Here is a 22322-nt window from a genome sequence, read left to right on the forward strand (position 1 = left end):
CCCCGTGTATTTCCATGCGCCTTTTCCTGTTGTCATCTCTTCTGCTGCAGCTGCTCCTCTGAAGCCTCTCCACCAAGGAAAGGCTCCGGAGCTGAGCTGAGCTCCTACCCGGTGCCACGAAATCGCGCTTCGGGGGCGCCTACCCTCACCCCTCGAGCAAGGAGGCAGCAGCACTTACATCTCCGGCCGTGCTGCCGCGAAGTAGCCTGCGTACCGTGAACGATGCGCATCCCGCTTCTGAAGCCCCTCTTGTGTCTTTGCCTTATCCCCTGTGCTGTTTGTATTGTGCGAGCGGCGCAAGAAAACCAGGAGGAAAGTAAGATGAGTCAGGTCTGCGATAGTGTGTAGTTAAATCATGTCTGTGCTTTCACGTATGGTTCAGTTACCCTCTCTCTGACGGCTGTTTCTATGGAAATAAAATGTGGAATGATGATCGGGAGAAAACTATTTAAGGAAGGATCCTATCTGGTACATGTGGAACTGGATCTTCAGGGTTTCGGTAGGGTTTGGCTGTAAAGCAGAAAGCCGGAGAGACTGTCAAATACAACTTAGTTCACGAGTCTTTCCAACCCTCCTTTCTATTGCTTTACAAAAGAAATATGACTGTATTTATTTTAGTTACCTATGTTCCAACAACAGCATAACTGAGGTGGAGTATTACAAAATACTTTTTTATAAAGGTGGAAGCGCACGTGAGACATGGTTATGTGGTCAGTATTTTCTTACACGTTTTTTAGTGAGGAATACATTCTGTTTCTCTTCCTTGTTTCTTCCCCTGCTGCAGGGGATGGATGTGGGCACACGGTGATGTATCAAGACAGCGGGACCCTGGCATCCAAGAACTATCCTGGGACATACCCAAACTACACTCTTTGTGAGAAGAAAATCCAAGTGCCTCCGGGAAAACGCCTGATCTTAAAGATTGGAGACCTGGATATCGAATCACAGAAATGCGAATCCAGCTACCTTACCATCCAGAGCTCCTCAACGTTGCACGGTACGTAAAAGACAAGGCCGTGGTCGATGCACGAACTGGTAAAAGTGTGAGTAAAAGCCGGCACAGCAAAATGCAAGAAACGTCGGCCCTTCGTCCTTTCCGCGTCCGAGCGTGTCGTTGTGGGCAGGCGAGGCCGTCGCCCCTCGCCCCGTGTGCTGTTCGGCCGAGGCTGGGGGTGCCGCCGTGCCGCGCTGCCCGGGGACCACCGGGGCCACGGGGGCTTGTGCCCGGCGCTGGCACATCCACCCCGAGGGCTCTGCCCTCAGCCCTGCGGAGCTTTGCTATCACGGCTTTGGTACAGCAAGCGCGTGGGTGCGTATCGGCCCCGTACGCTTCTCGGGTAGGGGAAGAGCTCACGAACTGGACAGAGGCAAGATGGGAAGCTGGAGTCGGTGATCCTGCATGTCCCTATTTCCTAGGCAGTTCAGGTCTCGGAGAGGAGATAACCTTTATTATCGCTAGCTGTTAGTCACTGATAACCTTTGCTAATGTACAGGCTTTAATACTTGCAGATATTAAATGCATGCAGCCAGTCTGCGCTCCTGTAAGAGATTTGCACAGGAAGATAAGTGAGTAATCTGCTATAGCTGTGCACTTAAAACAATCGTAACGACAACAGGATCCTCCCCAGGGAGAACCTGGGGCCTTCCTCAGATTGGTTTTCCCAACCGGTTGTCGCTGAAACTTTTGATCTGCTCTTTCTAGAAGAGTCAAACTGATTTTCAAGTCAGTGCGCCCTTTTTCAGAACTCCAATTTAAGTTCAGAGCTGCAAGGAGTTCCACAATGCAGGAATAATAAACTCAGGAATCAACAGTTCATAAAATTTTGCCTGCTGGGAGCGGGCTGTAGCCCTTCAGTCATCTGAGGCTGAATGTGCCGTACTGGACTTCACAAGCAGAATGGATTCAGTGGGAAAAGACGATAAAGAGATGAGCTACACAGAGCCTCTGCAGGTCCTCCACCTCACCCAGCTCATTGCTTGGCTCGGTAAAGCGTGTGGTTCTCCTAAGATGAGGACTCATAAGATATCTCAGTAGTAAGGAGGGATGATTGCCTTTCATTCATGAGCATGATAGGCCTATCACTCATCTGGTAAGACAAGATCAAGCACGGTATTAAAGCCTTGCTCACAAATGAAGGTAAAGGTAATTATTGTTCTCACGGGGGAGGTATTACATTCTGAAACAGCCTTCAGTAAGAGTGGGCAGTGACGTGTTGATATCTAAGCCTTGCACAGAGCTTGATTTGAGGCGTAAGGAACATCTCTGTTCGTGTGTGCTGGGGTTTTTAATGCTGTTTACTTCCTTGCAGAACTGTAAGTAATGAGTTGTGTTTACCTGAAGCAGTCTGTCGGTACTGGGCAGTAAGAGATAGGTGTTTAGTATTGCCTTGTCATATCTTTGAATAATTTTTATTGATGCTATCTTGACATTTCTAATCAAAGGCTTTTCTAGGAAACAAGGGTAAATCAATACATTGTTTTCTGAAGTGAAAAATGAAGCTTGGTTGTTGATTGGAATTGTGGCTCCTTACATGTCAGCATGAAGACATCTTAACATAGTTTAGTCCTGCAGTTATTCGGCCTGTAAACACAGAATACCTGTGTATTATGCAAGCAAATCCATATAATGAATTTCTTTAAAGTATTCCCACACCCATTTTCAAACCTGATTGGTAATGTCTGATGCATGTGGACTATAATTTGCATTCTCAGTAACGAACTGCACAATTAGCAGATTTTGCTCATATCAGATTAAACAAGTTTTATAGCTTAGGCAGACTTACCATCTGTAATGGTTTTTGTGGTCTGCAGCTCACTGTAGACTTTCCCACTAGCATACCTACAGAGTCTCGCTCTACGTTCAGGTAAATCCGTGCAGAACCACAGTGTGGAAATCGTGCTACATGCATAAATTCTCGATATCGTTTGTGTTTTAAAAGACACAGGAACTCACAGATGAGATTAGAGCTTCTCTGAGTCAGTTGAGCCTCTCTGCTCAACTGGGACGCAAACGTGACAATACCGTTCTTCTCACCTTTGATACTTCTCAGCTTTGATGGACCTGTGAAGGCAGCCATTGCCGTTCAATAATTTTGCTATCGTTCTGGGTTTTAATATGCATTTATGTAAGCAAAAGAAGCTCTGTGAGTAAGCATTGCTAAGTCCATTCAGTCTGTTAAGTGTCTTTTTAAGTAGCTGTTTCTGAGCCCAGATCTCCCCTTTGCAACCCTCCCCTCTTCATGAACATCTACAGGCAGGTCAACATCTTCCCTTTGGCCAAGAAGATACTGACCTTTGCCACTGAAATTCTTTCACAGAATGACAGAGTTGAAAAGATTTTGCAGGCATTGAAAACATCTGAGCAATTAAAAACTAACCTTCGCATGTTTTCTGTATTTGATCTGGGCTTAAAAAGGAAAACCTAAAAAGCTAAGTATGAAAGTTGACAGTATGAATATCACTCATGTTTCAAATTAGTCGAGCACCCTTTGCTCTTTATTTAAGAGGTTTGCAGTTATAAGACAATAAGGTCCAAAAAGAAATATGTTTTAAATACCATGCTGATCTCTTCAACTCTACAGAATGCCACAGAGTGAATGTCGGTATGCTTACAAACTTCTGTTGAGGAGTGTACGTGAAGCTTAGAAAATTGGTCAGAGGCAAAATACTAGATTATGTGCGTAAATATAAAATCAGTGTAAACAAGTCTTCAGAGGACAAAGTATTGTGTTTTCTTTTCAGATTTCTCCCACGTGTTGTCTTTACATTTAACTGTGATTCATTCATCGTTACAACCTTCTGCTGGGATTCATGCAATATAGCAAGGAGTAACTCAATTCATGTTTGGGATATTTATGTTCCATGCAGTAAGGGGAAGCTGCTATATACAAATGAATGGATTAATTGATTTATGTTAGTCATAACATTGATTTCTTCACTTTTGTAAGTCAGTGACTACAGATTAGACCACTTAAATGCAAGTTTTATTTAAGTTCAGGGCATTCCTCAAATTTTGTAGACTGACAGAAGAGTACTATGAATCTAATTCCTTCCTAGAAAGCACGTAGTGGTGTTGTGTATGCCGATCTACTGAAGCCGTCCTGCTTAACTGGGACACAAACATGACAGTACAGTTCTTCTCACCTTTTATACTTCTCAGCGTTGATGGCCCTGTGAAGGCAGCCATTGCATTTATATTTCTCCAAGACTGCAGTCAAAAGATCATAACTAAATTATTTTAATGAAACTCTAAAACTGGAGACATAAAGTGGCTGAACACTGTATCTCTGGGTTATTACTCTGCAGTGTTCGCTGGAGGAAAGAACCTGTAGCAAGCCTTTTCTTTCAAACTGTTTTCTTTGTATCCAGACTTAGATGTGAAAATATTAATCATAAGTCAGCAAAGGTAGTCTAGCACCAGTTTTGGTGAAACTGAGTCACCTTTGTCTGACAAACCTTTAAATATTAGCACAGCTTTGCACGTGTTGTCTCCAGGAGAAATAAATAGATGATCATGTTCTATTTCAAAGGCATAGTTTTGCACTGGATGAAAATATGGGGGGGTTTGTCCCACAAAAGGAATCTAGAATAAAAATTAGTACGAAGTATGATCTCGCAGTACAGACAAGGTGCAACCTTTACTGAAATGCTTTTCTTCTTGAGTTAATTGCATTATCTGAGCATATTAAAAATACTGAGCTCTGAATAAGATCTTCTGATTTTTTAATTAGTTAAAGGGATATGTGAAAACAAGATTAACCGTGTGGGCCCTGTAGTTCTCAAGAACAAAACTTGCACTACCCGTGAAGGTGTAACAAATGTTTTAGAAGTTAGACAGGAACTGCTTTTAGGTAGCTTCTTTTCAGGTCTTTATCAGATTTCTGTACCTCTTTTGACCCTTTTTTCCTAGCTTTTTTTCCCTCTCTTTCCCACTAATGGCTTAGTATTTTTTTCCCTTATTTTTGTGAAATGATCATCAGTCTTGACTGGAGAGATAGAATAAAGAAGACATAAGTGCCTACCTACTTCTCCATTCACTTGTAGTCAGTAGGAGGTTGACGTGTTCCTCTGGGGTGGATGTCAGATCTGCTGAGTGACTAGTAATAATTTGGAGAGTTACTGCAGTTATCTTGTTCTTGCATAATTTACAGCCGGTAACTAGTGTGAAATAGAGAAATTACTGAAAACGCTTTCCCCTCCCCGCACCCAGTCACTAAGGGTTGTTAGACAAATTGAGCATTTACTGAAGTGTGAGTGTCTGATGGCTGCTGAGAGAGTGTGTGCACGCGCGCGCGCGCGTGTGTGTGTGTGTGCGCGCACGAGAACCAAGTGCCTTCGGATGCCTCCTACCTGTCATGACTTGAGGGGATTCATCGAACCAGTCTTGCCTTATTATGTATTGTAATAGATGCCTTGCTTGAATAAAGGGCGTGTCCAGGTTTCTTTTTCGCCCCTCAAAGGAAACTTGTTATTACAGTATTGTTTCTGGTATTTCAGGAAATCCAGGGAAATGCCCAGACAAGTTCTCACTGAAGATCAAGTTGAGCAGTTTTCTAACAGTTGGGTTTCGCCTGAGTGGTTGTAATATCCTGAGGTTTCAGCTTTGGAAAGGTGTATGTAACAGAGAATGTCTGCATTTGTTTTATCAAATGAACTTTTTTTTTTCCTCTTAGCTGCACAAAGTGTACTGTCTATTTTTCTTTTGTTAAACAGCTACAGTTCTTTACTAATGATTCCTAACTGTTGCTGTGCTTCTGCCTTTGGGTTTGGCTAAAAACCACAGCCATGTTAGAAGTGGGAGATCTCACCTGAGGTCAAGCAGGCAGACCTGCAGCCTGTGCAGGTGGCCCAGACCCTCCCTTTTAAAATTGCAATTACTTCTCCAGCCTGACTCTACTTGGATGACATTTTATTTCCTTTATCGCAGTCTTTGGCAACCCTTTGGAAACGCTAACTGAAAGTTATGTTTGCTTTTTTCCTAAAACGAGAAATGCTTACCACTCAGCCTGAGGTCAGACTGTGTTGCACAGAGTTAAATGTTGACTAACCAGCCTGTCTCATCCTGGCTGCTCCGTCAACTCATATCTACTGAGTATTAAACACCACCTTCCCCACGTCCTGCAAAGAAGGACATAGAGCAGCACTTTTCATCTCCTGGCACATCCTTGCAGGGTGACGCTGGTTATCCCTGTGCATGTGCATGGCAGGGTTGGAGCGAAGATCTCTCCTCTCTCCTCTCCAGAGAGGAAGAGTTACTGCTTATGAAAGTTGAAGCATTTGTGCGAATGTGGGATGGAGATGAATTTCAAGAATGCAGATGTTTTCATACAACAGATCCTTGCTGGTTTTGTGAGCTGTTTGTGAAAGACTTGCACTCTGGCTGAGTTTTTAGCTCTGAAGTGAAACAACCGTAATCCATGTTCATCACGTCCCCTGTTCTCCCCCAGCTGCTGAGGTACTTCCAAATTGCTTTGAGAAAAGGCTACTGACTATAAGGATCACAATTTAAAACATTGTTTTCCCGAACAAATGCGTTAGAAAATTATAATCTTGGAGAGGCAGATTCCTGGGATCGTTGCTACACCTTGCTCATCAGCCATGGCTTAGTCTGCAAGTAAAGACAGAAAAAAAGGGAGAAGATTCCCTGTTGAACAGAGGACATCATGAGTTGATATCTAAACGAACCAAGTTTCTTAAAGACCTCTGCGAATGTCAGACTGGAAGTTTCAAATGAATTTGAGGAATTTGAAAGCAGAATGAGCATAGTGAACCAGACATGCGATAGCTAAAGAGGGAAATAAATGCTTTTAAAAGGAAGTAAAGCCTTACAGAAAGAGGCAGAAAGTATTAAGAACTACAGAAACAAATGGCATGTAGGCATTGCCAGCTGGTGTGAGAGAAGAGAGTCCTCTAGGCACAGCGCTTCTTAAGGGAAGTAGAAAAAATAAAGGAACATAATTCAACAAAGCAGTCTCAGGAAATATGCCAGAGCCTGGTTGACAGTAGAAGTAAACTAGACCTCATAAAACCAGACAATGCTGTAAAGATCATCAGATTTGCAAAACAACACTATTATGAAAAAGACAAAAGCAGTAGACTATTGCTAACATCTAAAAAATAAACAACACGTAAAATAGTCTCTTCAGTCTCCAGAGGAGCCAGCCAAAGGATATCCACAAGACAATTTACCATGTATCTTACAGGATGTTAATACTGCTTGGAGACAGTGATTCCAAAGTAAAAGTATTTGATTTAAGCCACCTAAACCATACCAACAGATCAGAAGTTCTGGACGAAAGGCATTAAATGTTCGTTTAATAATAGAGAATATTAAATTAGGTACATTTGAAATTCCTAGGCCCCTAATAGCTCTCCTGCAGAATTTTTTAATAATATATATATATATTAAAGAATCTGGAGCGAACAGACGGAACCACAGTTGGGTCAACTCATTAATGAGACAAGAAGAAAAGGCCCTGGCATCTAGATGTAATAATACTGAAATATGGAGAACACCTACTCAGTTTCATGACATGTAGCACATCTGTTTATTAAATTGAACTCTTTTCTTTGTTCTTAGTAAACAAACCAAATAATCCTGCCTACCTACCCCAGCAGAGCTCCAGCCGAGTCTCTTTAACAGGAAACAAGGAGGGAGATCAGCATTCATGACTCATTTTTCAAGCCAAATATGCAAAACAACCCACCTCACAACTAACATTAGAAGATGAAAAACTGATAACGTGATCTGGCAGTTCTCAAAAGGGATCTTAAAAACCTTTTGGCTTAGTCCCAGGTTTAGGAATTAAGTATTTGTCCAGAGTCAAGTCCAAATGCTGTAGTAAAAGTTAACAGGGACCTGTAAGCAAGTTTCTGGTTTTCATGCCAGACACAAACCAAGGCTTTCTCCATCATCCCTCCTCTCTGCTATGGTTGTACAGTATTCACATAGATAACCTGGGGAAATCAATAAATCCTAGGTGGAATGGACAGAGAAGACTGGGAGGACATATGAGTTTTAAAAGTAGATGATAAAGTAGTATTTTTGTCACCTCAGTTGCAAGTGGAAAATATGGACTAGTAAATACAGCTTTCAGATGAAGTCTAATGTCTACAGATGCCGACTGGTTTAATCTTCTAATGTCTATAAAATCTCACAGTATCTGTATTCAAGGTAATAGGTAAGTCAATGGAGAGCAAATCTACTAGGTGTTACTATGTTATATAGAAAGTGCATCTAATTCAGGCACGTCACAAGATGAAATGCAGGGAGGCTGGGAGACTATCCTTTCTCCGGCTTTACAACATTAAAGGAAATGGAGGACTGCTGTATGGAAGTGCATAGGAAAGAGTACATGTGGTTAAAAACAAAGATGTTATTTTTCTCCAGAAAATTAGAAAACAGATGAAAGCATAACATTCTCTAATCAGTCAAAACTGAACCCAAAGAATTGTCTTGACCCTTAATCGGTTTTGTTTTCTCTGCATCGCCAGTTGTCCCCCTGGGGAATTTCTTGGAAGACCGCCAATGTAAAACAAATTGATTAGGGGGGAAATGAGAATTCGATGTTAAAAAGGCCACTCTGCAAAAACTTGGCAAAACAGAGAGAGGTGCTGTTAAACCTAAAACAATATTATTGGGTAAATTAAATCAGAAAGGTGCTTACACTGGTCATTTTAAACACAATAAGCACTGAAAAGAGTAGAATAACAGCTTTTCCTAAAGCCAGGCTGCACATGTCTCTCGTTCTTTCAGGGAGTAAAGGACCTTTAAGCCAAACCGGTATCTGATCGACTTCTCTAAGAACAGCAATAGAGGGGTGAGATAATGCTTATACTTTTTTCTACACCCTAACTCTTAGCACTCATTTCTGTATTTGGGAGCACAGAAATAAACTCTGCAGGATCTCAGGCAAGTCTGAAGACCTGGCAGTATAGTGCTGATATGGTATTACCTGAATTATTGAGAAGAAACGTGTTGAAATATATTGCAAGGTTTTCTCAGTTTGCAACAGAATAACAAGTGAATGTTCTGTAGTATTAATATATGCGGGTCGTCCCCCCCCCCCCGCCCCCCAAATCTCTGCACAAACCTGAAAACTTTTGGAAAATTTTCCTTCCTTCAGTGTATACTCTTTCTTGCTTCTATATCCTTTAAGGAATTAATCCTAAGCCCCATTAGTTTTGAGCTACCCATGGGAGTCTCTCGGTACACCAGAACTGTTCTTGGCAGAAGATAACCATATCCTGGTAACCCTCCTTGGATTTATTACTTAACAGTAGGCACTTGTCTTTAGGCGTTATATGCTGATGTCTTAAGCTGATTGTTTCTGAATTTTTGGCTTTCGTTTGGATTATACAACTCTCTGTGTCTAGACTTTTTTATTTTATTTTATTGGTTTTTGCTTATGACATGTGTGATTTGTTTGTATAATTATCTGGAACGTATGTAGACTTGCTACTGGAGGAGACACATAGCCCAGATCCAGCCAGCGTGTGGTTGAGTGAATCAGCCATCTAAATTATACCTACAGAGTAGATAGGTCACTGCCAATCGCTGCGAGGGAGAAAGCCAAAGAGCTCTTGTGAGAAAATATGTAGAGACAGTCCCTGAGAGAAGAAAAGGACTAAAGCTTTCTCAGGTGTTTTATTTTGAAGAAATGCAATGCCTCCCTGTCTTCTTCCCCCTTCTCTCTCTTGAAAGAAAAATATCTAAGTTAGCACTTTACTTCTCCCACTGCAATCTGACACAAAAGACCTTCTCAAATAAATCACTCGTGCAGTTGTCTGGTATGACACAGTGTCAGATGCTGTCTTTTTGATAAGTTCATTTCCTAAGCAATTTGTTTAACCCTTTTTATAGACATTGTTTTCTCTGACTAAGTCATGAGTCATTTTCAACACACGAGTACTCCAGGGAAATGTCACACTCGTCGCTTGTTTCTCTGCCTGCCTGGCTTTGCCGTATGATTTTTATAAGCCGAAAGACAGAGTTCCTCCTTTGCTTTGTCCCATTCTGCTGACAACTGGCTGGTTTTGGTTCCAATTGGGCTACTCTATAGGCTGATCTTATAGCTGTTATAAGGCCAGTGAAGCATTTGGGAAAGACCGCCCCAAGAGCGTCAAGCAAAATGAAGAAGCTCTTAGGAGCCTGCTAGGAAGGGTACCACTCATCACGTTTGTGTCGTGCTGTGACTGTAATTTCTTGTATCTATCTCAGATGTCAGTTCCAAGTTGCCCTAAAGTAGCCACCACCGATAAAATGAGGTTGTCTAGGAAAAATCAAAGTGACCATTTTTCATCCCAAGGACTTGCTTTAGGACACAAAAGCTGTCATTGACCTCAACAGAACAGATGGGCTGGGGGCTTATAAAGGGTCTTGCTTGTTTTTTCTCTTGGGAAAAAAACCTGTTTGCCATTTTACAAAACCCTCTTCTTAGCAGTTTATATTGTAAATGTCCTCATAAATTCAAAAAAGTGTACCCAAACTGCTTTGGGTTTTCTGTGGCATCTGTGCCTGAGGGCAGCCGTGGGTAGGTGTTTGCACCCAGGTGTGGTGACAGAAGGCAAGAGCAAAGACTGTGGCAATCTCAGAAGAAAGCTCCCCTGGGGAACTGACTTCTGAAGAGGCAAATGTAGTTATTAAGAGTTCTGGGCAGGCCTGCTGTCACAAGAAAGGAGTGTCCCAAAGACTGTTCCAAGATACTGCAGTTGGTAGCTATAAAAGTCTTATCTAATTCAATGTAAAAGTGCAAGGCTCTTGTCTCCCTGTCCCACCCCCTTCATCTTCCCCGTTCCCTCCCTCTCTTTTTTGTTTAAAACTCTAGAGACTTGAACCGTAGACTTTAATGGTCCGATGATTTTTTTTAAAGGAAAATAAATTAAGACATTTTTCTGACTAAAGCGGTACTGCCGTGTAGTACAATTTGGCTTGTGGCACACGGCTCCTTGAAAACCAAGTACCCTGTTTGTGATCTTAATCTGTCTTGAACGGCTGCTGTGCTACAGCAGCATGAGCTGTACGCGCCTGGAGAGTTTATCTGGGGGACCCCGTGTAGATCCCTTGGATTGCCTTTGAATGTTCTGTTCTTTTCTCTAATGAGTTACTGCTGGTTGTAAGCATGCTGTACTTCAAAGGCCGAGGGACATTAATCATTCTCTTAAGGATTATGTGATGAGAGACGTGGATGCTAGACTTGCTGCCATGGAGAGACAATTGGATCCTGGCCACTCCTTGTCAGGGTAACTTTGGAGCTCGTACCCGTAAAGGACTGAAGCCAAAACCCTTTTGTCAACATTTGGATCGGTACTGAAGGAGAATGAGCGTGTTATGAAACTCTTCGCTAATCATGAGAATATTCCAGCCTAACTATGTCATCTAAACTTTTGAAATCATCTTTGTTGTGTCTGTAGGGCCATACTGTGGTAACGTGATGCCCGTCCCCAAAGAAATCATTCTGGATAGCAATGAAGCGACTATTCACTTTGAGAGTGGATCCCACGTGTCAGGACGAGGTTTTCTGTTGTCCTACGCCAGCAGTGATCATCCAGGTAAAGTGAAATCCAAAAGTACTAAAGGATTAGTGGTGTAGTTCCCCCTACTCCATTATCTTCTTTACACACACAGACTTTAGCCCAAATGTTTGGTCCTAAATATTTCCAGATTAGCACGAACCATGATATTTTTAATAGCATGTGTGCAAGAAGCAGTTGTAATATTAACCAGATATAATAGCTGCTGAAATCTTACCGAGACAATTTGCAATACAGACCCAGTGAACAAGAAAATTAGTGCCTTTTCCTTGAAGCTCCACTGTATTCTGGGCTCCAGCATCTACCACATAGTGATAGGATGAAGGGATAGGAGAGATTAAGATTTGATTCCTACATTTAATATTCTGGGGGTCTGTGCAACTTTGTTGAAGGTATAAGACATAAGAAGAGTAGAAGAGGGAGATGAAAAGAGTGAGGGGAAACCACAGCTGTTCCTTTCTATCTAATAACATTGTTCAAGTATTATATAGAGAGGTCTTTAAATGTAATTTCATGTTCAGCCAAATATTTGTCTGTATTTCTACAACCTGCCATGGGGATTGACATTTGTAAACTTTTCACAGATCTAATCACATGTTTGGAACGAGCAAACCACTACACAAAGGCTGAATACAGGTAAAGAGGGTTTGCAGCTCTCTGCGCTCTGGCTTGCTTTGCTGTAACTGTCTTCTGGTCCCATGTTAGAAAATGTCATATAAGGCAGGTACAGTCTTGGTTTTCTGGAGAAGTGAATTTGTTTGAGCTCCAATGCTGTAATAGTCTAAGGGATGGAAGTCTGTGGCCCGGAAAAGTGCGGGAATGGAGTTCTGGAGCTCTCAGCGATTCTCGTTAGGGCATACATATACATGGTGTATGTAAAAAGAGATTCCACCCTGAAATTCAAAGCAGCCTCAAATTCCAGTGCTTCTCCTGAGAGCAGATCACGTCCTAGCTGATACAAGATTATCTGAGGACAAGCTGTAATTTTTTGGTTCCTTGAACTTTGTGATAGGATTTGAAATGGTAATAAATCGTGCCCTTCTGGCTGCTGTCTGGATGTGCATGTAGGCTTATCTGGGCTGTGCTGAAAACTTGTGTGGTAGCGTTTCTAGAACAAGAGAATTAAACAGAAATGCCCTTGCAAAACTGCTTTTCTGGTTCTTTGTGTGCTGCTGTGTGCAGTCCACTCACGAACTCAAGGGCCTGTTTATTTACCTCCTCGACTCACTAGCAGACCATCAGCCAGAACTTACTGCTAAAACGTTTCTTTGGTTTGAGAGCATTTCTTTTGTACAAGTTTGTTTCTGTGTATCATCACTACAGTTCACATTTTAAACAAGCTTCTCTTCTCTCACAACAGCAGATACTGTCCTGCTGGCTGCAGAGACATAGCAGGCGACATCTCTGGGAATGTCGGAGAAGGATACAGAGATGTAAGTACACAGGATAACGAGGGAAAATTTATAAAGACAGAAGAGAGAAGCGTAGCACAACTTGGTTTCAACTTTTGCTGTTTGACTTTTGTCAGTAATTCTACCCAGCTGTGTTAGATAATACCTTTTATTATCAGTATATGAGTACGTTATCAGTATAAAAGCACATGGAGACACTTTTCAAACAGACCAATCAATTATGTGAGAATAAAGTCCATTGATTGTCAAATACACCTACTGACTTGTGGTTTCTAGCTTTCTGGAAAAACTGTGCATAGGGTTTGTCCCTCTTGAGGCAGTGCTCACGGATGTACTAAGTATTCCTACGACTTCAGCTTTGACTTGTTTGGAGTCCATGCGTACTCCTTTTCTACAGTTATCTCTTGTAGATTTCAGTAACTACAGTATCTTTCTACAGTATCTCTTGTACATTTCAGTAACATGCAAGTTTTCTTTAAGATTATGCCTGCAGTATCCCAGCAATCTGCTCTGATACGAAATAAATATTATACACTGCCTAATGACACCCCACTGATAACCACCAACCTCTTGGGTTCTTTAAACCCAACCACTTGCTCGTTCTTTAAAGCGAAGAAGTTGCCTGAGTGGTTGCATTTATCCACAGTTCACATCACACAGTGCTCTCCTCCCGTCATGCCCGTGAAATCTTTTCACCTCTCACGGTGGAGTAAGTTTAATCATACCACTGAAGTAAAATCCCACCCTATCACAAATGTAGCAGTTGCTGAGTTTCCAAAAAGTCGGTGTTCACGTTTAACCTGTTCATCCAGTTATTCGAGCACACCGCTCCAGCCTGGAAAGTGGCAGAGCTGAAGAAACAAAGAAATGCCATAGTATATTCTCATTAGCTGGAGTTATTCCTCCCCTTCGTTAGGGTGGTTAGGAAAGAAAAGCATCACATGGCATGACCTCATGCAGATCTTATCTGCGCTGAGGAATTCTTGAAAGAAATTTTCCCTCCACCTTAAAGGGGGGTTCAGCTTTTCTGATGGGAAGAACCCGCGGGGGTCCCCTGGAGACCTGCTGCCTTTGTGTCCCCAGCCCTCCCCGAGGGGGCAGCCCGGCACCCCAGCTTGCAGGGTGGCAGTAGCCCAAACTGGGTCGGTGCGAAGGAGACCGATCTCTGCCAGCAGCCCCTGGGAACGTCTCCTTTGCACCCTTCTGCTGGCCCTTCTCGGCTCTGCCCTGGCCCAGCGGTACGTTATTGCCACCGATTTGGCACACTCAAGTCGTCCTGCCTGTATTTTTCAGCGTTATCCAATACTGGCAAAGGGGTTCTACTTAAAACCCAGCAGCAGCTAGTCGACACATAGCCAAACCTCCTAATGTATGCCATGACTCAAATCCTAAGGCACAGTAATAGACAGGTCTGCCTTCAGGCAAGTCTATCAAGTAATTATTGTTTTCTCTTTGCAAAGAAGAGTCACCTTGCCTTTGACTTTGTTTTCCTGAGGAGTGACACAATACTTATTAGGTTAAAATCTTACAGCACCTTCTCAGAAGCAGATTATTTGCTTTGTCATTTGAAAAAAAAGTGACTTTCGGAAATGCTTTTCTTTTTTTCAAAGATCACTGCTCTTTCTCTCTCCCCTGCCTCTTATTCCTCTTGAGCCTATGCCGGATTTTATGAGCTGTAACACCTGTATACTAGTGGCTTGGAAGCGAAAGCATTAGCACTTTGTCAGATTGATCCTCTGAGCTTTGGCTTCTGACGGCTTTCTGCCTTTCAGACCTCGCTGCTGTGCAAGTCGGCGATACATGCAGGCGTTATCGCGGACGAGCTGGGCGGTCAGATCAGCGTCACCCAGCAGAAGGGCATCAGCCGCTACGAAGGCGTCGTGGCCAACGGCGTCCCCTCGCACGAGTGAGTACCCCCTCGCACCAGTGTGAGTAACCCCCTCGCACCAGTGAGTAACCCCCTCGCACCAGTGTGAGTACCCCCTCGCACCAGTGAGTACCCCCTTGCACCAGTGTGAGTACCCCCTTGCACCAGTGTGAGTACCGCCTCGCACCAGTGTGAGTACCGCCTCGCACCAGTGAGTACCCCCTCGCACCAGTAAGTACCCCCTCGCACCAGTGAGTAACCACCACGCACCAGTGAGTAACCACCACGCACTAGTGAGTAACCCCCACGCACCAGTGAGTACCCCCTCGCACCAGTGAGTACCCCCTCGCACCAGTGTGAGTACCCCCTCGCACCAGTGAGTAACCCCTCGCACCAGTGAGTAACCCCCTCGCACCAGTGAGTACGGCTGCAGCGAGTACCACTGGTGGGTCTGGCTCCAGGAGCAAACCCCCGGGCACAGTGCGTTGCCCAGATCAGCAGAAGCAGGTGGGGATGCTTTTTGGGGGAGGAAAAGGTGTTAGGTGTGAGTCTAGGGGCTTTGTTCCTACGGCTTTATTAAAATGGTGTTGGCATTGGATATAGGAAAATGTTCCAGGTTTTCAGTGGCTATACCATGTAGGGCGGTACTTTTTTTTTTTTTTTTTCTCCTTCTATTCCTTCCAAAACATATTTGCAAATTACTTTGTTAGCAGATACATGAAAGTACGATGTTCTGCAACAAACACCTTTAATCGATGTGCTAATAAATCATGATAAATTCATGTTAAAGTTTAAAAAAAAGCTAGGAAGAATGAATAAATAAAAAGTGCCATTAAGCCATAGGGGATTTCATGAACAACTTCTCATTCTTTTGACATGTTCAGAGTTTTTCTCTTTTAGGATATTTATAGCAAGGGTGTTATATTTACCACTTATCTTCTGACTTTTAATTGTACTGTTGTTGAAGTAGAAATAAATCCTCTAATCTCTATCCAGCACAGTAAGCCCTTCCAGCAACTGCCTCTGTCATTCCTGCTGGTTTATATTTTTTAATTTTCAAATGTTATCTGGATTTTACATGAGGCTTTTTTTTTTGTAGGAAGGGAAATCTCCTCAGTCCCATAGCCTATGAGCGCTAAGAGAATATGTCTTTTTAATACTCTTTTCCTGGTTTTCCCATGATTTCTCACACCCTCCTGACAATTTTACAATCATGGTTTCATTCATGAAAAAAACCCCCAACATCCATTTGGTCTGTTGCTGTGCTTAAACTCCGGCAGAGATTGAAATGCTTTATATATAATGGCACTGGAGTATACAAAGCTGTGTAGCATTTAGACCACTAGCCAAAGGCCCGTAAAGCCTAAATATTTTCCATTTTTCTTGAAAGGTAATTGCCAAAGAAAATGAATATAAACTTGTTGCAAGCAAAGCAGGACTGAGAGCTCAGCTCAGGCACAAAGCCCCTCCATAAAACAAATAATACGAATTCTTTCCATCACACGTGCCAGCTTAGCGAAACCCTAAATTAAATATTTTGTGCCTTATCGAAGGATGTTACAGAACCATTTACATGCTTTTGTATGTTCGTGATCCTCGAGAATCCCAGAAGGAGTAACTCAGACAGCAGCGCCTGAACTGTTATAACGAAAGGCAGCTGGGATTCCCATTTGTATTTTTTTCATGGTACGAGAGCTAGTGGGCAACGAATGAAGCGTGTAAGACAGCAAATGTACGTACATGTGCTGGGGGAAAACACTGTTTGCATAATTAACGCATCACCTTAACTGCTGAGCGTCCTTTTAATGTTGCCATTCGCAAAATACCCTATACCTTTCACGTGAGTAATGGAAATACCCGGAGATGCAAACTTGTCTCTATTACATCAACTGGGGGAGCTCCCGTTTACTTGAAGGAGAGCCGTAACGTGCACTCCCAGGCTGAAGCCAGACGCCAGGGCTCGAATTTAGCCCATTTAACGTGAGGCCCCCGAGAGAGGAGCGCAGCCCCCGTAGCCCTCCCGCATACTGGGACAGCCAGAGGCGCTCCTCCGGCACCGTGCCCATCTCAAAGGGACTGAACTGCTCCGAGGAGACAACCGCCGCTTTCTACACATTATACGGGGAGCCAGAGGCAAGCGGGCTCATACTGGGTGCGATGCCTGCAAACTAGGTGGCACGGATTTTGAGAAAAATGGGAGTGTGAGCACAGCGCTTCCCGCCATGCTTCTGCTGCTCCTGGGACAATCCCAGGCGCAGACGAATGCTGGTGTGAGCCCGTTATCCCAGGAGAGGGAAATTGGAGGATGCAGGGAAATCCTTTTATTTCAAAACATGAAGAAGCGATCCTAGAAACAGTGGGCCTATTTACTAAGAAGATGAACCAATGCATTTCATGCTTTATGAAGGCTTTTATGAGAGGTATTTCCAAAGCTGCGTGGCTTCCCTGTCCTCGGGGTACCTACATGCCGCAAGAAATTCCTGCGGAGCAGCCAGCGCTGGTGAGAAAAAATTGGTGCTTGGACAGCAGCGCTTTAAGAGCTTTTTAGACGCCCTTACATAAAAGCTTACTCAAGTTTTTAAATTCTCGTTTACAGTGGATTTCAGTATTAAAGGTTTAAATTATTCAGTGACTTGAGCCAAAACTGACCTCATCAAAAGCTGCTGCTGGAGTGCGTTGAGCTGTTAAATATTTGCGTTGCAACGTGACGGTGGAGTTACGGCTTGCTCACTCACCAGCCCGCAAGAGCTGACCTTGGCCTCCCTGGCTCCGTTTTTCAGTGCGCTTGTTACGCTCCAGCATCCGCGTGTTTTTCAGTTCTCATGATCCATGCATGGACCTGCACCCGCAAATGCTGTAATGGAGATCAAGTGGCTGGATTTATTGGGCAGTTCTGATACCCCAGGACAAATATATGGGGGTTTAACTTTGTAATGTGACCTAGCCTGTGACTGTATGTCTGTGCATGTGAAATCATTTGTCTTTGAAAATGCAAGAGACCGCACGCTTGTGAATTGTGAAAGATGAGATTTGGGGTTAACCTGCACCGCCTATAAAAAGCTTGCTTGAGACCAACTCTGAAAAAAAAAGAAGTATTTGATGCTAAAAGAAATTTATTATGGGAAGCAGCATCCTTTTTTGGCAGAGCTACCGGCACAGGTCTCCCCTGCAGTCCCGCCACCAGTACTGTTGGCTAGACAGGATCCTGAAGGTTGTCAGGAAAATGAGGAGCACTGGGCGATGCCATCCCTTAAAGGACAAAGAGAAATTTGTGTGATGAATGCCACCTGTCACATTAGGAAACTGATGAATTACCACTTACTGAATTAGTTTGTCCTCTTCAGTGACTTGCGGAATTATAGCAGAAATATTTCAGCTTGATTTCATAGCTTTATAGACCTTAGAAATGCTAACCTCCTCCCTTTCTTTGCTAAAATTGCAGCCCTCTATTTGAAAGGGATCTGGGTGACTTTTTTTTGTTACAAAGCGTTATCTCATAAATAAGTATTCGAGGAGCGCTGTGATTTCTGTTTAGGGTAGGTTTTACTGATCACCACGGCTTTTTATTTTCTTCTTTTCTCTTGAAACGGATTGCTTTGTATTCGCCAAGAAAGCAAAAAATTGTTTTGGCTGTAATGTCGAACTGGTTTGAAGCGAGCAGAGCACATCTGATCGCCCCTGAGGATTGCCCGGGGGGGGAAGGTGTGGGAGGGAAGGCAGGCTTGAGTTTCTCCTTCCAGCTACTCCGCCGCCTACATGCCCAAATAAATCAGCTCCCTCCCAGTGCTCTCCGTCATCTCTGAAGGGCTTCGTTTGCCTGTAGTTATTAGTTTTCCCTCAGCGACAAAAAGCAGCAGTGTTTTTATTGCCCTTGACGTGGGACCGCTTTCCTATTCCCCGATTGCGGTGCTCTTGAAACGTACAGCCGTGGGCACCGCCGTTAGCCCACGGGGGAAATTTCGTGGCCAACAACAAAGGGCAGCCTGAAAGGGAGCTGTCTTGACGCTGAAGTGCAGAAGCTGTTTTGCTGCTCAGTCACGCCGGCCAAGGCTTTTGAAAAGGGGCAAGTGATGCGTGCAGCTAATCGCAGCAGCAGCGTTGAAAGGGTCAGATTTTCAAGAAATCCAAACTAATTTCACGTTAAAACCCAGGCTTTTATTTTCATTAGGCAGAGTCATCACTTCTGGAACGAAACCTCAGAAAGCAGCTCCATGGGAGGCCAAGGGAAGCTCAGCTTTCCCTTACAGTGGTGATTTTTATCTTGTCCTGCATTGTGCAGGGTTGTATGGAGTGGCCCAAGAAAAGGTTTTTCTCCTGAAGCAAAGCAGCCCGTGTCAGAAGGAGGAAGAAAAGGGGAGCCATAGATGTTAATGGAGCAAAAAGAACCATTCCAGATGGGAGGTGGTGGTGGTGGTTCTAACAGAACTGGTTCCCACCCAGGTTAAAACAAGGAGTTTTCATCCAGTCTGGCTATGATACACTTGCAGCCCAAGTAGGAACGGCCAGAGCCGGCACGGTTTCGTCACCGTCGCGCGTAACTCTTTGGCGATGCGTAAGGCTGGATTTTCTTCAAACTAGATGCGGACTTAGACTAATAGGAAGCCGTGGGTTTCAGCGCCCTTGGTCTAATTTAAGCTACTGTAGGTGAGAAGAGACCCGTGCCCGGTGCCGGAGCAGCGCACCGCCGGTAAGGCCAGCCCCGGTTAGCTTTCCCGATCCTCTTGGGAATGCTCTTATGCTGCTGGTCTGAGGAGGAGCAGAAGGGGAAAGCTTTCCCGCAGAGGTACAGAGCCTGTGGAGAGGAGAAAAGCAGAAGCATGCAGCAGGAGTTACAGGCTGACGGGACGGGGAGTCACTTTAAAGCATAAAAAGTGCTCAAAACCATCAAAAACTGATCTGAATTCAGTCCCGGTGAGAGATGTGCAGGAGTGCTTTTTACTCGGGTCAGTAAGCAGCCAGCAAAGTAAGTGGCTCTCTGGGCAGAGATATTTTGGTAGATAAAGAGTGATTCTGAAACTGTACCTCGGCATTCCCCTGACCACCACCTGAAAGGCTGAATTACCTTTTTCTTTTCTTACAGCGGTTCGCTGTCAGATAAGCGGTTTATATTTACTTCAAATGGTAAGAATAATGGCTTTATTTTTAGCTATTCAAATTTTACCTTTTTATTTAAGTATTTTCTGTATAAGTTTTGAAAAGTAATCAGGAGAATGTCAGGCTGTGTCTAGGAAGGATATTTTAGGACAGCAATTTTTTAAAATTGGCAAGCGAATAAAAAAATTGAAGGAATGTGAAGTGAGCTAGAAAAAAAATCACAGAATAGGAATAGGTCATATGCACATAGACGAGAAACAGAAATAGTATTCTGCTGTTACATTTCTGGTGCCAGCATATGAAAAATGGCAATCAGATAATCCCATTTTTATGTACTTTAGGTGGCAGAAAATGAAAGCAGTTTTTCTGCAGACATTTATAAATTCTGTCTTCGTTATACAAGAAGAGAAGGAAAACAGAGGAGGAATGAAAATATATTTACATTGCACTGATACAGAACGAGTTTTTGTTTATGACTTTCCAAGATGCAAAAGCGTCTTTAATCTGTCAAGCTGTTCATTTGCATAAAACATAGCAAAGAGGGGGGAAAAGTTCGTGCTCGTTCATTTGAATTATATTTCAGTCATCTGAGATAAAATCATTTACTATTCCACTGAAAATTGTAAGGCATGTATAGGCCTTTGAAACTGCCAGGGAATTATTTTTAACTTCACTGAAACCTTATTCCGCTGGCCTGTTTTCTCTGAAGAACCTTGATGTGCAGAAATTTTGTTGCGGGTTCTTTGGTGGAGTTTGTAATACTTACCTGCAGCTATTATCTTCGTGATATCACCTCTTGGCAGCAGTATCAAGGAGCTTCTGTAATGAGTAACTTTCCTAGCCCTAATTGCAGGTGAGAATCATGAAATATTTACAGTAAAGTGTTCCTTTCAGTACAGCGCCTTCATCCGAGAAATGTTTTGTACAGCAAAATTAGTTAATGCCAATCTCAAAACATAAATATTATGTTTCAGAAGGAAAAGGTAAAAATAAAAGAAGTCTTCACAGGAATGAGACAGAACTGCAGAGATTAAAAAACAAAATGGCAAAAATAGCAGATGTAGTCAGAAAGTGTCACGTATGTAGGAGTTAAATTGGTAAAGGAGAGGGACCGCAGCACTCTGGTACTGGATCATCCACTACAAATTGACTGGCAAACACCACAGCTAATGGATAGCGTCAGGCTAGCACTAGATTAAACAACATCTGACTTTGCTGCTGTGGGTGGTCTTCATATGTTGCTAGCCTAATATAAAAATATGCTGTGAAAACACAAAATAACTCCTTCTGCCTGTCTGTGTGGGGACTCCTAGGCTGCAACAAATCTCTCAGTCTGGAAGAGGGATTCCTCTCCAAGAGCCAGGTTACTGCATCTTCCTACTGGGAGGAGACCAACGAATTTGGGCAAGTATTCCAGTGGTCTCCCGACAAGGCTTGGCTTCAAGTCCCAGGATTGGCTTGGGCCTCTAACCACAGCAGCAATCGTGAATGGTTGGAGATAGACCTGGGAGAGAAGAAGAGAATAACAGGTATGTCACTTTCTGGTTATTAGAAGCTGGGGTTTCAGCTGGAGAAGAAACTGAATGCAGCTGAAAAGCTAATAACGCGCTAATGCAATGTTCCTTTCATTAAATGTAATGAAATGTTCTGCATTGAGGAATATTATTTTCCTATTTAAAAAAGCATGGCTATTCACAAGACTGGCCTTCCTATAGGGATATAGGATTGAACTCAACTGTCATGCATGCCTGGTCTGTAAACATGCTGTTAGGCTCAGAACGAAATATTTACACAGGGACCGGTAGAGTCTGGATGGATGATAAACGATTGCTTAGGATCTATTCACGATGCAGTTCTGGAATCAATAAGAAACATTAAAGTCATAGCCTTTGAAACAATGGCCCAGGTGAAAGAAACGCCTGCTTCCAACTCCTCGTTTAGTTGTGAAAACGTAAATTACAGTTGCTGCTGAAGATGTAAAGACTGCTGATATGGACCATAATATAAAAAAGCAATTATCATTTTTGGAGTCGTTAATTTGGGCTCTGTTAAAAATTCCATTGCTCTAAATTCACAATTTAAAACTGATTTCCACTCTTCACCCAACTTTTAAACTCAATTCCAATATAGTTTGAAAAATAAATTAAGACCTTGAGGGCAAAGTTCTCCAAATTGTTTTGGCTTCTGTGTTTGCATTTGAAAATGTTCCTTTAAAACAGACACCTAACAAATGAAAACGTTTTTTGCATTTTGTTAAAAGGGATTAAGACCACTGGTTCTGGATCCACGGTGATGAATTTCAACTTTTACGTGAAGACATTTACGATGAACTACAAAAATAACAACTCGAAATGGAGAACTTACAAAGGGATTCTGAGCAATGAAGAAAAGGTAAGGGAAAGTAGGAGGGGTAGGAA

General features: G+C 43.0%; 1 protein-coding gene across 1 annotated transcript in view; it reads left to right on the forward strand.

The window, feature by feature from the left end:
• The window catches only part of DCBLD1 (discoidin, CUB and LCCL domain containing 1), a 49016-nt gene that overhangs the window by 15382 nt on the left and 11312 nt on the right, over positions 1-22322 (forward strand). Inside the window, exons 2-9 of the mRNA XM_049818025.1 lie at positions 785-997; positions 11413-11550; positions 12117-12168; positions 12893-12965; positions 14717-14850; positions 19892-19932; positions 21219-21434; positions 22166-22296. Of these exons, the coding sequence (XP_049673982.1) occupies positions 785-997; positions 11413-11550; positions 12117-12168; positions 12893-12965; positions 14717-14850; positions 19892-19932; positions 21219-21434; positions 22166-22296 (998 nt within the window). The remainder of the gene's footprint in view (positions 1-784; positions 998-11412; positions 11551-12116; positions 12169-12892; positions 12966-14716; positions 14851-19891; positions 19933-21218; positions 21435-22165; positions 22297-22322) is intronic.

This window comes from Accipiter gentilis, chromosome 15 (genome assembly GCF_929443795.1).
Source record: "Accipiter gentilis chromosome 15, bAccGen1.1, whole genome shotgun sequence".
Lineage (NCBI taxonomy): Eukaryota > Metazoa > Chordata > Aves > Accipitriformes > Accipitridae > Astur > Astur gentilis.